The 15,420-nt window shown below is 48.3% G+C and overlaps 1 protein-coding gene across 3 annotated transcripts in view; it reads left to right on the forward strand.

Moving 5' to 3' along the window:
• The first annotated feature begins 5,342 nt into the window (after positions 1 to 5,342).
• Poc1a (POC1 centriolar protein A) overlaps positions 5,343 to 15,420 on the forward strand; it is a 70,788-nt gene continuing 60,710 nt past the window's right edge. Inside the window, exons 1-6 of one of the 3 annotated variants that reach the window (XM_085827972.1) lie at positions 5,343 to 6,118; positions 7,496 to 7,580; positions 9,583 to 9,754; positions 10,115 to 10,294; positions 11,503 to 11,610; positions 12,611 to 12,726. In XM_085827972.1, the coding sequence (XP_085684098.1) occupies positions 6,101 to 6,118; positions 7,496 to 7,580; positions 9,583 to 9,754; positions 10,115 to 10,294; positions 11,503 to 11,610; positions 12,611 to 12,726 (679 nt within the window). In that variant the 5' untranslated portion in view covers positions 5,343 to 6,100. The remainder of the gene's footprint in view (positions 6,119 to 7,495; positions 7,581 to 9,582; positions 9,755 to 10,114; positions 10,295 to 11,502; positions 11,611 to 12,610; positions 12,727 to 15,420) is intronic. The other 2 variants (XM_021172097.2, XM_085827973.1) reach the window with 2 other exon arrangements.

Consider the following 15,420-nt stretch of genomic DNA (forward strand, 5'->3'; position numbering starts at 1 on the left):
CATTTTACTTAAGTTTTTCTTTTGTCTTTTGTCTTTTTTTTTTTTTTTTTTTTTTTTTTTTTTTTTTTTTTTGAGAGGGAGTCTTTCCATGCAACCCTGGCTGTCCTGGAACTTGCTCTGTAGACCATGCTGATCCTGAACTCGAGAGCTCTTCCTGCCTCTGCCTCCAAGTGCTGAGATTAAAGCTGTTCACCACCCTGCCTAGGCTCAGAAGTTTTTACAAATTCCACTTTCCTTTTTCTTATTTATTTTGTGGCACTGAAGATGAGATTTAGGGCCTTGATGGGGCTGCAGCCTCAGCTTCCTTTTTTACATACCTTTCCTTTACATTTGTTTAATGTACTTTTGTGTTTGCAGGCACATGTGCCATGGTGTGAGTGTGGAAGTCAAAAAAAGACAGCTTGGAGGAGTTGGTTCTCTTTTTCCACCTTGTAAGTTCCTTCCATTGGGGTGGGGAGGTGTGGTAGAAGAGGGTGTGTCCCTGTGATTACAGTGGCTACCAACCAGAGTGATGATCAAGGGAGGGAAGAAGATAGTTGGGTTCAACAGCACTAAGTAGCCAGTGTTGGTCCAAACTTGTGGACTCTGACCCCAAGTAATTTACCCCAGGCATATTTAAGCATAGCACAATTCGGTGAAAAATGTTCCTAGTGATAATTAGTTCCATCTCACACGCACAATAAAGCTTAAGACATGATGACACTGAAATTCTTTGTACGAGGGACATCTACGATTGACAAGCTCATTCTAAGGGTCCTGGGGAGGATCCTGTGTGATCTCAGCCACACAGAAAATGTGTGATAAAGGTCTTCAGACTATTAACCACATCTGTCCCCTGCCTCCTGGGTGGATAACGGGTTATGCATCCCTTCCTTTGAAGGAACAAGCCCATGTGTTAACATTCTTGGTTCCCTTAGTACTTCTCTGTGAGCACAAAGACCTCTGTGCCTCCCTCACCTTCTGGGGACTAAATTCAAGGCTGAACTCAACTTGCAGCAAGCTCTTTTCCTGCTCAGCCATATTGTTAGCCCTTTCCTTTTAAAAACATCCATCCATCCATCCTTCCATCTACCTACCTACCTACTCACTTTGTTTTATGTATATGTGTCTGTATGTGTGTGGGTACCAACTTCTGTGTGAAAATGGAGGCCAGAAGAGGGGGGCGAAGCAATGAGTTCTAGAGAAGGGTTACTTACCCTTTTTTACACTTTGTTTTGAGACACGGTCTTACTTAGTTTCCCAGGTTGGCCTCATCTTTACTCTGCAGCTCAGGAAGACTAAGAACCTGTGATCACCCTGTCTCAGCTTCTCCAGTAACTGTGACTACAGGGCTGAGACACTGAGCCCGCTTAAATTTAGTCTTCTGAAGACAAGGCAAGGGTATTTAACAGGTAAAACAGACAAAGCCCCACTACTGCCCCACCCCCAATTTTAAGTTTGTATTATTATTATTATTATTATTTGTTTTTTTGGTTTTTTTTTTTTTTTTTTGAGACAGGGTTTCTTTGTGCAATAGCCTTAGCTGTCCTGGAACTCACATTGTAGACCAGGCTAGCCTATGAATTTACAGAGATCTGCCTGCCTCTGACTATACAGTGCTGGGATTAAAGGCATGCACAACCACACCCAGCTTAAATCTTCAATTTGGGGCTGGAGAGATGGCTCAGCGGTTAAGAGCACAGACTGCTCTTCTGAAGGTCGCAAGTTCAAATCACAGCAACCACATGGTGGCTCACAACCATCTGTAATGAGATCTGATGCCCTCTTCTGGGGTATCTGAAGACAGCTACAGTGTACTTACATATAATAAATAAATAATTTTTAAAAAAAATCTTCAATTTGTTAGATTTTCCTGCATTGTCTTTCTTACCCCGCCCCCAAAACCCTTCATCTTCTACACACACACACACACACACACACACACACACACACACACCGTGCCTTGAATGTTCAGCTGGCTATGGAGACAAGGTTGTATCCTGCCCTAAGTTACTTTACATTGTGTGACAAACAGCAGCTTATCAGCTATGCCTTGCCCTAGTGGACTCCACATTACACAGCAGCAGATGGCTTTGTAGTGGATGCAAACACAGGGGCAGAGAGACTTTTCCTTTTTGTTTGTTTTCACATGTAGCTTATCACCACCTGTCTAGGCACCAGCCATGACACACAGACTAATACACACCTCATTCTGTCAAGTGAAAAGTCACCACCTACATTCATTCTTCTCCATGTAGAGAGGAAACTTGTAGGCACATGGGTATTTTAAAACCATACCAGAGAGGCTGGAGAGATGGCTCAGAGGTTAAGGGCATTGACTGCTCTTCCAGAAGTCCTGAGTTCAATTCCCAGCAACCACATAGTGGCTCACAACCATCTGTAATGGGATCTGATGCCTTCTTCTGGTGTGTCAGTGTACTCGTCATATATATATATATATATGATAAAATAAAATCTTAAAAAAAAAAAAGTACCAGAGACTCCAGGCCTGAGAACTTTGCTGACTTGTGCCTGGGTCTCACTCTGCAACTTTGGCTGATCTAGAAATAGCTGGCCTCAAATTCACAGAGACCCTCCTGCCTCTCTGCTCCAAAGAGCTGAGATTGAAGGCACATGCTGCTATGCCCAGCCCCTTGAGAACTTCTCGGAACAGACTGGACCAAGGAAGAGTGCAATAACTTCCTCTGGGTTCCATAAAAAGAAGACCTAACACCACCCTGTAACAGCTCCACTAACCTGCTTTTCAGTGACCAGTCCCCCAGTCACCAAGTGAATGTGTGAGGGGGCCAACAGAATTCACAGTCCTTAAGGCTCAACGAAACTCCCTCTCCTTAACTTGGCTCATTCAAATTCCTCTGATGTCCTATGGTCATCCATATCTGAGATGACCCATGTCTCTGCAGCCCCTCTGCCCCTGCAGGGTGTCCCTGAGAACCACCTACAGTTCTCAACTATGCTCATTAACAGCACGTATAACAATATTCAGAACTCCTCGCAACTGTATCCGATCCCCACCTCTCCTTCCAGCAAGGCTTCTTTGAACTGTGTAGCTCTCTTCAATCTCTCCTTTGTAGTCTACATAATAGTACATTGTTGGGGACTGGATGATGGCTCAGTGGTTAAGATCACTGACTGCTCTCCCAGAGGTCTCGAGTTCAATTCCCAGCAACCACATGGTGGCTCACAACCATCTGTAATGGGATCTGATGCCCTCTTCTTGTGTGTCCAAAGACAGAGACAGTGCACTCAAATAAATAAAATAAATCCTTAAAAACAATACATTGCATATGCATATATTCCTATATACACATATTTCCATGTACCTTATTATGTAAAGGTAAGAGATCTGGAAGCAATGTTAGCAATTAAGATTGAAATCATGTAACTAGAGTTATAGATCAGATGGGACCTTGCTTTGCCTAGCATGCATAAATCCCCACCATTGTGTAAACCAAACAAGATGGTATAAGCCTGTATTTCCAGAATGGAGGCAGGATCATCTGAAGTTCAAAGCTTTCTTCAGCTAATGCAGTGATCTGAAGGCCAGCCTACATGAAACCCTTCTTATAACAAGCTCCCACAACTGACTCCACGGCAGAAATACCATTCAGGCTGTAAAACTCAGCACATAGATAGCACTGCCTGCCAAAACTAAAACAATTACCTAATTCATCAAAGTCCAGAGATATGGGAAGCTCTCTAAATGTTGCTTGCTTTTTAACCTTGCTTTTTGACTTCTGTCGTTTCTCTTCTAATTGTTCATGTTAAGTATGTCAATCTAGAACATGTTTTTTTTTTTTTTAAAGATTTATTTTATTTATTATATGCAAGTACACTGTAGCTGTCTTCAGACACCAGAAGAGGGAATCAGGTCTTGTTACAGATGGTTGTGACACACCATGTGGTTGCTGGGATTTGAACTCAGGACCTCCAGAAGAGCAGTCAGTGCTCTTAACCACTGAGCCATCTCTCCAGTCCCCCAGAACATTTTATGCTTAAAAGCTCACCCTGAGAAAGGCTTGCGGCTACAATGGGATCTTGAACAACACCCAGTGTAGTTGCTGGCTGGCTAATAAAGACTTTTAATTGGCTTAAATCCATGTCTTAGCAGTCTTCTCTGGTGGCTACCCCACAATATTCTTAAAAAAAAAAAAAAAAGAAAAGAAAAAAGCAAGACAAAAGAAAAGATTAGTGGGGCTGGTTTAAGATTACTTAGGATCGGGTTTCAGTTCCCAGCACCCACATGACAGCTCACAACTGTTTGTAACGCCAGATCCAGGGGATCCGATGTCTTCATAAGACATCAGACATAAGTATGGTACATATACGTACAGGTAGGCAAAACATTCCTACATATGACATTCCTAAAAAAGTAAAAATAAAAAGCCTGTGGCTGCCAGAGGAAGGAAAGCTAGGACCAGATAGAGAGACCTTATCTCAAAAAGCAGCAAACTGCTACAGCTCGGGAATTTACTGAGAGGCAATACATCTTGACATTGTAGGAATATACAAACGTGACCATCATGTTTCTGGCATGGGGTGCTCATGACACTTATTGACAAGAGGAAAAACTGAATACTGTTTATGGGAAGGCTGGGAATTTGTGAGCAACTATTTTTGTCTTGAGACTTTCACCTTGCCTACGTTAAATTAGCTTAAACATTTCTAATGTCAAGGTATCAATTCTATGCCAACATAGTTAAAATAGGATCAGATATAGATCCTGTATCTCTCATCAAAACACTAAAAGAATTATTTTTAATGGTGTGTGTGTGTGCCTCAGGAGACAGGAGGTGTTGAACTGCCTCTGAACTGGAGTTCCAGGCAGTTGTAAACCATCTGACATGGGAGCTGGGAATAGAACTTTTGTCCTCTGGGAGAACCATATACACTCTGAACCAATGAATCATTCTTTTAGGTCCAAATACACTCCCCCACACGCCAGTTTCTGAGTTTACTGTCCCTGCAGATTTAGGGACACAGTTTCAAGTCTAGGCATGTGGTAAGAAACCTCAGGACACAGCCAAATCCTAATTAGTGTTTGAGTATGGACAAGTTGGCCGGCCCAGGAGAGATGATGGAAGGTTCTTGAATCTTACAAAACATCCAGTTCAGGTCAGATGCACAGGTCACTCTGGGCCTCGGCTGCTTTCATTGCAGAAGGTGGGAAAGGACGGCCTCTGGTGGTTCCGCCCGACGATTGCTTCTTTTACCTTTTTTTTTTTTTTTTTTTTTTTTTTTTTTTTTGGAGCTAAGGTCAGGCGACGACCCAAAGCCTTCTTAAGGCTAAAGAGTTCTGAGAGCAAGACGGGCCGCAGTCACATCCCCTCTTAAGACAAACGCTGAGGCAGGCCCTCCGAGTAGATGCATTTTTCCTAGGTCACCCAGTAGAGAATTAAGAATTGAATATATGTCTTTCTGCACCATGGTTCTGACTCTTGAATGACTCCAGTTTTTTTTTTTTTTTTTTTTTTTTTTAATAAACACTTAGGAGTATTCGCAGGAACGAACCATTCTGGGGTCCCAAGGCGCTAATAACTTGGTTCTCCATGGCGCCTCGGTCGGAAGCTTTAAGCCAAGAGCAAGGCCAGTATCCTAGTATCCTCCTTCCGGGATCCTTAAGCCTGTCACTCATAATGGTAAAACTCCGCCCGCCCCGGAGCATCTCGGTAAATGTAGTTCTACCTTTATTAAGACTGTGGGGTAAGTGCTATGTAGAACTTCATTTCCCCGATGGCTGCGCGCTCCGTTACCTGAGCTAGAGCTGAAGGGCCGAAACCTTCATCTAAGATTTTTCTTTTTTAAGTTCTCAGGAGGAAAGTGTGACAGCGAACTGAGGCTTTTGGTTGCTCGGCGGGTCACCTCATCTGGAAGAGCGGGAGGACGAGAGCTTGACGCTTATCGAACGACCCAACTTCCGGTCGGCGGGCAAAAACCTAGGGCGCTTCTCCTTTAATTGCGGTGGGCGGGACGCGGCGACGCCACCGGCGTTGCTATTGGTGGCGATTGGGGGCGCGGAAACTGAACCGGCACAACTGCCGACCCAGCTATCTCTGGCACTTGGGGCGCAGCTGGTCCTGCCAGCCCCGCTAGCCCCGTCATGGCTGCTCCTAGCCAGGTAAGTCCCTGGAGAATGGGCACCTGACTGGTTGGAACAATGGCCGCGAGAGTGGCGGATGGTGACGCGGGGTTCTAGGGTGACCTCCTCATCCAAGGTTACGGAGTGGATCTGGGCATTGACTTAGCACTCCAAGTGCCAGGCTAGATGCTGGACCACCAGGACGAAGAAACAAGTCTCTGCCTCTGGAATGTACGGCTTATTGAGGAAGACACAATCAAGGCCCGACCCTTGTCGGGACAAGCCTCGTAAGCTTGGCCTCTTGTGAGCAACAGGTCTTTTTGGAGGTGACATCCTTTCCCAACAAGTAGAAGCAGTTGGCCATCGGGATGCCTGGGATAGCGGAAGCCTGCAGTGTGTCCAGGGCTCGATTCTGACCCCTCCTCCCACTCCAGAAAAGGACTTCAAATTGGTCCTTTAAATAAGAATTTGCTTCCACAGGGCCAGGTGGTAGCTGGTGGCCCCTGATGCACCTGAGAAGACTTGGGTAGAAATAGGACCCAGACTTTTGAGTGCCAATTTGATACTCTGTTTACATTTAGCCCCACACAGATTTTAGGGGAAACTGTTCAGGGAAGAAGGCATTGGGAAGGGGTGTCACTGATGGAGTCAGACCTGAATCTGCTTCTGCCCACTGAGCCTAGGATGGATACTTCCTCACCCTTATGTTTCTGAGAGACTCTGGTGAGGACAGGAGAGGGAATGAGCCCTTGCTCCTTAGTTGATTCTTCCCCCTAAACTACCAGGCCATCTGTTAAAAGGCGTGAACTTGCAGGTGTGCTTGGGGGTGGAGCTGGGCACTGGGCCTCACCTTTGTTTGGGGTAGAGCTTTGTGGAATAGCAATGGCTTTGCTGTATCATAGAAATATCCTTTCCCAAGCTGGGTTCCTTGGAGCTCTTCAGGTGGTTTGGTTGTGTGTGTGTGTGTGTGTGTTTTGTCCATTTTTTTGTTTGCTTGTTTTGTTTTTAATTTTTGGTGTTTGAGGCGGAGGGAGATAACTTACTATGGTCTTGGCTCTCTTGGAATTTACTGTGTGGATCAGGCTGGCCTTGAACTCACAGTTCCACCTGCCTCTGCCTCCCAAGTGCTGGGATTAAAGGTGTTTGCCCTCCCAACACTGGGCCCATATTCGATCTGTTTGTTGTGGATTTATTGATTCGTCTGATTGTTCGTGGTTGTGTTTGCTGATCGTGAACCCTTCCTTACTGTACTCATTTGTCCTAGCAGTTTATAGTGGATTCCTTAGGATTTTCTACGTACAAGATCATGATTTGAGTGCTTTTAACATCTCCTGGTTATAGGAAGAGTCTTAGTTCCAGGAAGGACCCTTTTTTTCATTATAACCATTTGACCTTGCTTTTTTTTTTTTTTTCCAGGAGGACCCCTCACTGGAGAGACATTTTAAGGGCCACCGAGATGCAGTCACCTGTGTGGACTTCAGTCTCAACACCAAGCACCTGGGTAAGAGAAGGCCTCAGGATTCTAAACTGAGACGGCTGAGTTTCTCACTGGGAGACGTGGTGTAGGACCGCCAGATACAGCAAGGACATGCTGCTCTTTCTAGCCTTGGCTTTGCTTCTAGCTACCAGCCTTCCGGATGCTGGGCTCAGTAGGCTCCATAAGTCCTTTTGCATGTGAAGAGTATAATGAAGCATCTGTCTATAGCTCCAGTCCCTAGGGGTCTGACACCCCCACACAGAGATACTTGCAGGAAAAACACCAAATGCACATTTTAGAAAAAGTATTAGAGACACACTTGTGTACACACTCAGGAATCCCATAATGACATTAAATTGGAATCTATAGTATGTACTGCAGAGGACCTGGGTACAGAGGCATGCAGGCTCTATGCATGCTGGTAATGCAGTCTTGAAGAGAGAAACTAGGGCCAGGCATGGTGGCATTTAATCCCAGCATTAGGGGAGGCAAAGGCAGGTGGATCTTTGTGAGTTCCAGGACAACCAGGGCTACACAGAGAAACCTTGTCTCGAAAAACCAGAAAAGAAAAAAGAGAGAGAGAAAGAGAGAGACAGAGACAAAGAGACTCTTTTTTCCTGTACATTCTAGCCACATCTTCAGTCTGTCCTGTGGCATGGGCCTCAAACTGGCTGCTTTTGAGTCTTCAGTTTGATTGCCAACAGTAAAGCGGCACATTTTCTTGTTTCAGAGGCCTCCCAAGTGAAAACGATGTTGAATAGGGTCTGTCTCCTAACTCCATACCACTGCCCCTTCCTTGGACACTTTGGGGTTCCTAAACAGCTTTCCTGGCTGCAGCTTGCTTTTTGCATGGATTCAGCTCGCCTCTTTGTCCAGACGCTGTTGATGTAGTGGTTTTGCTGTAAGCAGGGAGGGAGCTGAGGCCATTTTTTGTCTTCTCCTTGGGCTTCCTATTAAGTTTGGTTCTTTCTTTTATTTTTACCCTGTCTGACTGTCTGTCTGTCTGTCTGTCTATCTATCTATCTATCTATATTTCTTTTGGTTCTTTGGGACAAGGTTTCTCTGTGTAGCCTTGCATGTCCTGGACCTCACACTATAGACCAGGCTGGCCTTGAACCCACAGAGGCTGCTTGCCTTTGCTCTCAAGTGTTAGAATTAAAGGTGTGCATCGCCACCGCTACCACCGCCACCTGGCCTTTCTTTTATTTTTAATTTATTTTTCGATTTTCTTATTTTCTGCACATGAATGTTTTACCTGCATGCATATCTGTGCGGCACATTTGTGCCAGGTAGCTCCAGAGTTCAGAAGAGAACATCAGATTTCCTGGAACTGGAGTAGGGACTGTTGAGAGCTGGGCCCAGATCCTCTAGGAGAGCAGAGAGTGCTCTTAGTCACCGAGCCGTCTCTCCAGCCCCAAGTTGGGTCCTTTCTTTTGTTTTCTTTCTTTTAAAGATGTATTTACTTATGTATGTGGGTGTTTTACCCGCATGTACATTTGCACACCAGAAGAGAGCATTGGATCCCATGTGACTGCAGTTATAGATGGGTGTTAAGAATTGAACTCAGGAGCTATGGAAGAGCAGCCGTCTCTCCAGTTCCAAATTGGGTCCTTCTAATAGTAAAAGGCCTTTGTGTCTGACTGGCTCCTGAGTGTTGGAAGTACTTGCCCCTGAGCTCTTAGATTATCAATGGGGAGACCATGGGCCCTACCGGTTTAAATTTCATAGAACCTTGGTGCGCAGTACAGAAATGTCACGTAAATGTCCTGTTAGTCTTGTGTTGGCCTGCTGCAAGGAGATCTGCCAGGCCATAACTGGCCAAACTATAGGTCAGCAGTCATAGGAGATGTGGGCCATCCCAGTGGGATCCTATCCGTGCCCTGCTGGGAATGCCTGGGAAGGTGGAGCTGGGCCTGTTGCTCTCTTGTGTCCCTAGTGTTGAGGGGGAGCTGGGCCTGTCCCTAGCGTTGAGGTGGGTGCTCACAGTCCTGAGATCTGAGAATCATCATGTTACTACTCTCCTCAGCCAGTGGCTCCATGGATTCAACCCTTATGATCTGGCACATGAAGCCCCAGTCACGTGCCTACCGCTTCACGGGCCACAAGGATGCTGTGACCTGTGTGAATTTCTCCCCATCGGGACACCTGCTTGCCTCAGGCTCCCGAGACAAGACTGTTCGCATCTGGGTACCCAATGTGTGAGTTCTGGACTTCAAGGGACTGACAGCATCGAGGGACTTGGTATAGGAGCTGTCCCTCCTTGGGTCCTTATCCTGGCTTTGAGCTGGTCACGGTGGGACATGTGACCTCTGAGGTGCCATCAGAGGCTGAAGCTTCACTGGGGCTGTCTCTGTATGTTGGAAGGACTGCTACCTGGTGCTGCTGCTCACAGAGGGTAGAGCTGGGGGGAGAAGCGCTTTGTTTCTTTTGGGGAGCTCTGGCCTTTTTTGGGGTAAGACCGGGACAGTCAGGCCTAGAGAGGTGGCGAGAATGTTGGCGTCCTTGTAGGCTCTCATGTCTGTTATGAGCCTCCTGAGTCTGGATACCTGTCTTCATAGCAAAGGCGAGTCAACTGTATTTCGTGCACACACGGCCACAGTGAGGAGTGTTCACTTCTGCAGCGATGGCCAGTCACTTGTGACAGCCTCTGATGACAAGACAGTCAAAGTGTGGTCAACTCATCGCCAGAGATTCCTGTTTTCCCTGGCCCAGCACATCAACTGGGTCCGCTGTGCCAAGTGAGTATTTCCTGTCTGAAGAACCTGGGAGGGGGAAGGGGTTGGGAGACAGAAGGACTTGTGGGTGTCAGCTTCTAACCTTGGGTAAGTTGCTTAGTCTCCCTTTGTTCTATCCCTGAGCCTTCTTTGTTTTTTTCTTTCTTTCTTTTTTTTGATTTATTTATTTATTATATGTAAGTACACTGTAGCTCTCTTCAGACACTCCAGAAGAGGGCATCTGATTTAGTTATGGATGGTTGTGAGCCACCATGTGGTTGCTGGGATTTGAACTTCGGACCTTCGGAAGAGCAGTCGGCACTCTTAATCGCTGAGCCATCTCACCAGCCCCGAGCCTTAATTTTCTAATCTGTAATATGTCAGTAGTGGTTGCTATATTGAACTTATTGGGAAGCATCACTGAGCTCATGTGTTATACATATTAGTAGGCCATGACCCTCTGCCAAGTGTGCAGAGCACTCCCAGGATAGCAGATGGCAGGTAACAGCAGCAACGGCAGCGGCAGCAGGGTCCTCTCAGCACCACCGTGTGCTTTCTCCTTGTTCTTGCGGACAGTTCTGCCAGCTGGGTGGCATCACTCTCAGTTTGCAGGACCAGAGACAGGCTGACAACAGAACAGTGCCTTTTCTCCGCCGAGCTTAATTGTGCTCCAGGGCTGCTGGGTAAGGCCTTGGTCTGGAGTCCCCGGCCTTGGTGCAGGAGGCGATGCTGTGATATCGGATGCCAGTGACCTGAAGAATTACAGAGACAGATATTCCTGCCTGTAGTTTTGTCAGCTTCGTTCAACAGAGCTTTCTCATGTCACGGCTCTGCTCCAGAGGAGGGGGTTAAGGTCCGTCATATTGTGCTTGATGCATGGCGGTGTTCAGGAGCTCCACAAGAGTACATCAGCACAATATGACGGGCCAACAGAAGCACACGGAGGTCCTGGGACCTCCCGTCCAAGGCCTACTGAGGACGTAACAGCTCAGTTTGCTGGCTTGCCCTCCCCATCAGTACCCACTCTCAGAGCAGGGCCCTCCCAGAATAAAGAATGGTTCTATCATAGGGAATAAGAAATTTCCAGAGGAAGAAAGTTCAATGGTCCCCAACCTCTGACTTTCATGGTTTCTTAGTGCTCTCTGGAGACCTTAATCCTCTCCTCTGGAAGTGGCTGTAGAGAACGTGATGTGGTATTCAAAGTCGTGCGACTTACGGCCCTGTCAACCTAGGTTCTCCCCTGACGGGCGGCTCATCGTGTCTGCCAGTGATGACAAGACTGTCAAGCTGTGGGACAAGACCAGCCGGGAGTGTATCCACTCATACTGTGAGCACGGCGGGTGAGTCCCTGCTGTCCTCCCTCTGCAGGTCCTCCAGAGTGTAGGTCAGGGCCTGAGGAGGCCCAGGGGCCTTCAGGGGATGGGGGGCCGGGGGCGGGGCCGGGAGCTGGGGCCACCTGCCTTTCCTAGGAGCTTTTCCTTTTCCTTTGTGGATGGAGAGTTAAGCCCCACCCTTACCCCATGGACAGCAGAAATCCTTTACCTAAAGTCACACAATAGTTTGGCCTCTTTTAGTTTCTAGTTCTCAAAATTATAATGTGACTCTCTGAGCATTGAATCAACCCCCCAAACTTCATGTTAAGACTTAGTGTCACCGTGGTAGTGGCTCTCCATTCTGTGCCACATTACACATGAGAGTAGGAGGACCCTGCCTCTGAGCAGGGATTTAGCTCTTCTGCATGTCTAAGCAGACTGCGGCTTCACTCCTCATTCCTTAAGCTAGGGCTCACCAGCAGGGGCCCCTCCAGAGTGCCTGAGTGTTACATGTTTGCATTGAAGGCTCTTGACCTGTCTTCTAAGACAGATGGGTGAGCAGCCCTGTAGCCCTGCTAGACCCTCCCACCCACTCCCCAGTTGGTGGGACCTGTCGTGGAGCTAGCCCTGGCAAAAGAACTCTAGAGCAACTTGGCTGACCAATTAATGGTCTGAAGATAGCTATCTCCACTCGTACTTAAAAAATCAGCAGTGGGCTAGGTGTGTTACATTCACACACACACACACACAGACACACACACACAGACACACACCCCTGTAATCTTAGTCCTGAGGAAGGGAGGTGGGAAGGCTGGCCAGGGTAACATACTGAATATAGAGGTGTTGTCTCAAAAAAACTTAAAGATGGTCCCTGATAAGTCTACTTTATATCACTGCTGGTCACTGTTGTCACCTGCTGTTTGGTCTCTGGCTACCTGATAAAGCAGCATGTTCCAGGTTGAGGGAGCTGTGTGAGTGGACACACAGGGAAGACCTCTTACAGTATCTGACCGCTCTGTCTCTCCAGTTTTGTCACCTACGTGGACTTCCACCCCAGTGGTACCTGCATTGCTGCTGCCGGCATGGACAACACGGTGAAGGTGTGGGATGCGCGGACTCATCGGCTGTTGCAGCATTATCAGTGTGAGTGTTGAGCAGTGTCCCAGGCCCACAGGCAGCCACTGCAGAGACTGTGCTAGGGCCGGCCATTTGCTTCATTGCTGTGGTGCTTACGTAGGCTCAAGGACAGACCCTAGCTGGGAGGATTCTTGTTGCTGTTGGGTTCGCCAGGATGAGTAGTTGGCAGTGTAATCATCTTGGCTTGGAAAGTTGGTCGGGTGGTACCCCGTTATGAGATAGCAGAGTCTCACGCACACTGTAGCTGTGGAGTCTTGGTTGAGTTTCTGGCTAGGACTGTACCTGAGACCTACTTCTTGATACCCCCATACTACTCATCTCTCCCTGTGACAGAGATGACTTTCCGGGGTCAAGGAGACAGGGCTGCCCATAGAGGTTGGTGGGACCTTGGCCTCATGTTATCTTCCACAGCTCTGCCTAGAGCCATGAACCACGTAGAAGGTTGACTTTAGCTGGTGGCTAGGCCCTGGTACCAGGCCTAGGCCTACGGCCCGTTCTTTAACACCTGCACCTGTGGATGCAGAGCACGGGGAGCTGACGGTGGGTTTGGAGTTCAGTCTTTAGCACTCTCTACCCCACTATTCCCATAAGCCTTTCTGGGTTGATTGTTGGGTGTTGGAAAGCAGCACTTTCTTGGGTAACTGAGGTGAGCGGACCTCCAGGAACTGGGAGAGTTCCTGGTTTAGGACAGGACAGAGTGGAGTGTGGATTCTATAGGCAGCTTCAGCATCCTCAGCTGTGTGACACTAGGTAGGTCAGTGGACTCCTCCAAGCTCTTGGGACAGTGATAGGGTTCCTCTTACAGGTGGCAAGACAGGGTTTGACTTGGCTCTTGTTAAGAATGAAGAGTGGCTGGCACAGCATGGGAACAGTGACAGAGATGTTGTTGCTGCTGGTCCCAAGTGTTCAGGAGTCATCCAGTGACTTGCTGAGGCATACAATTCATGGTGCCACCACCAGGTGGCAGGGCTCAGCCACAAGAACTAGGTCTTTCCTGTTCAGAGCCTAGGCATCAAGCATTGATGTTCTTTCAGAGCCCCCCCCATGGGGGGGGAGGCAGGGGGGGGGCTTCCTCCAGGAGATCTGTGCTCCCCACTTCAGGCTCAGAGACTTATTTTCTGTTCTGGCCCAGGCCCAAGTAAAGAACTAGGGCTGGAGCCTGGACACTGTCTCCATGTTGACTGGTGACGGTGGCAGAGCAAGGAGGGTTTGAGCAGGGAGAGATGAGACAGAAAAGTGAGCAGGAACACAGGCTGTGTTCTCTGGCCCTTGCCCACGAGGTGGAAATCTGATGAAAGAGTATTATAGGTATTAAGGTATAGTGCTGGGTGAGGTTGTGACATAGGAACCCCTACCCTGGGGGAAGAAGATGTCTAGCTGTCTCTGGAGGAGTCTCTCTAATGGATTGGGAACCTCGGCCTGGTATTCATGAGTTACAGCAACATGTACATACACATTAGAAGAGCTTTGAATGCCACCTTTAAATGTAAGATTCCAAATTCTAGCGGCTGGGAACTCTGGGGCCTGGCACTTGGAGCAAATAGAGGAGGGGCATTTGAGAGGACAAGCACTGCGTGAGATTCTGCTACAGTGTGGGGTTGATAGACCCTGGTCCGTGGGTCTCCATGCCCAGTGGAGCATAAATCAGAGTGGTCAGGCCAAGGGAGCTGCTTTATGTAGAACGAGTAGAGGTGGAAGCTGATGCTTGGTTGGTGGTGGGGCCTCCTGGGCCTTGGGATCTGGGACATGAGAAGGGCCAGTGCCATATTCTGAGCCATTATAGATGGAGGACCACTGAAGAGAAAAGATCTCCACCGCAGCCAGAGGGAGACCCATGAGATAGCCGAGGAGGGCAGAGCCCTGAGGAGACTGGGATCTCAGGAGGGGGCCGGCAGGAGGTGGAGGAATACAGAGGAGGTAGGAGACAACTGTGGGTTTCAAGGGAGTGGGTAGAAGTGCAGCTCAGGGCTAGCAGGGCCAGGTGGTATGTGGACTTGGGTGAGCACCAAGGCCAAGTTCCGAGTGGACGGGAGTGCTTGCAACCCACAGGTTCCTCTGAAAGCTTTCAGTGGGCGTTTGCTGCTGTCCTTGCCTCTTGGGATGGAACTCCTCAGCCAGGCTGCAGGGTCCTCTTTCTCGGCTGTCCTGGTGTGTGTCGGAGCCTAGTGGGGACTTTGTGCAGCCTATAAACACAGCCGGCTTCCTCCTGAGCTTCCTGCACAAGGCTGTGGCACCTGGTAGGTGTTCACACGAGAGCAAACTCATCTCTTAGCTTTGGGGATCACCTTCTGGGAGGGGGAGGGAGAAGTATGCCTCACTCTACTCTCTGATTCCGGGACCCTGGACAGGTCTGCTCAAGTCAAGAGCCTTTGCAGAGAGCTCCGCGGCTAAAACCCTGCCAGGGAGGATCACGCCTCTCCAGTGCACATGTGGGTCTGTTGGAGGCTCCTAGCACTGTTGTGGCAGCAAACCTCTGATCTCTCCTCTGTTCCAGATTGAAGGGGAAACCCAGGTGAAGGTCTTAAGGACACAGAGTCCAAATGGCTCCCCTGGCAATCGGGATGGTTGCCAGAACCTTCTGAGTAGCTTTCTGATTTGAGAGGCTGCTGGGCTCTTGTAAGAGATGAGGTTAGAGCTACTGCAGTGTGCACCCGGCGGCCCCGTGCTCATGCTTCCTGCCCTCACCTCGGTTGTTGGAGT

This window comes from Mus caroli, unplaced genomic scaffold (assembly GCF_978045245.1).
Source record: "Mus caroli unplaced genomic scaffold, Mus_caroli_1 scaffold_11, whole genome shotgun sequence".
Classification (NCBI taxonomy): domain Eukaryota; kingdom Metazoa; phylum Chordata; class Mammalia; order Rodentia; family Muridae; genus Mus; species Mus caroli.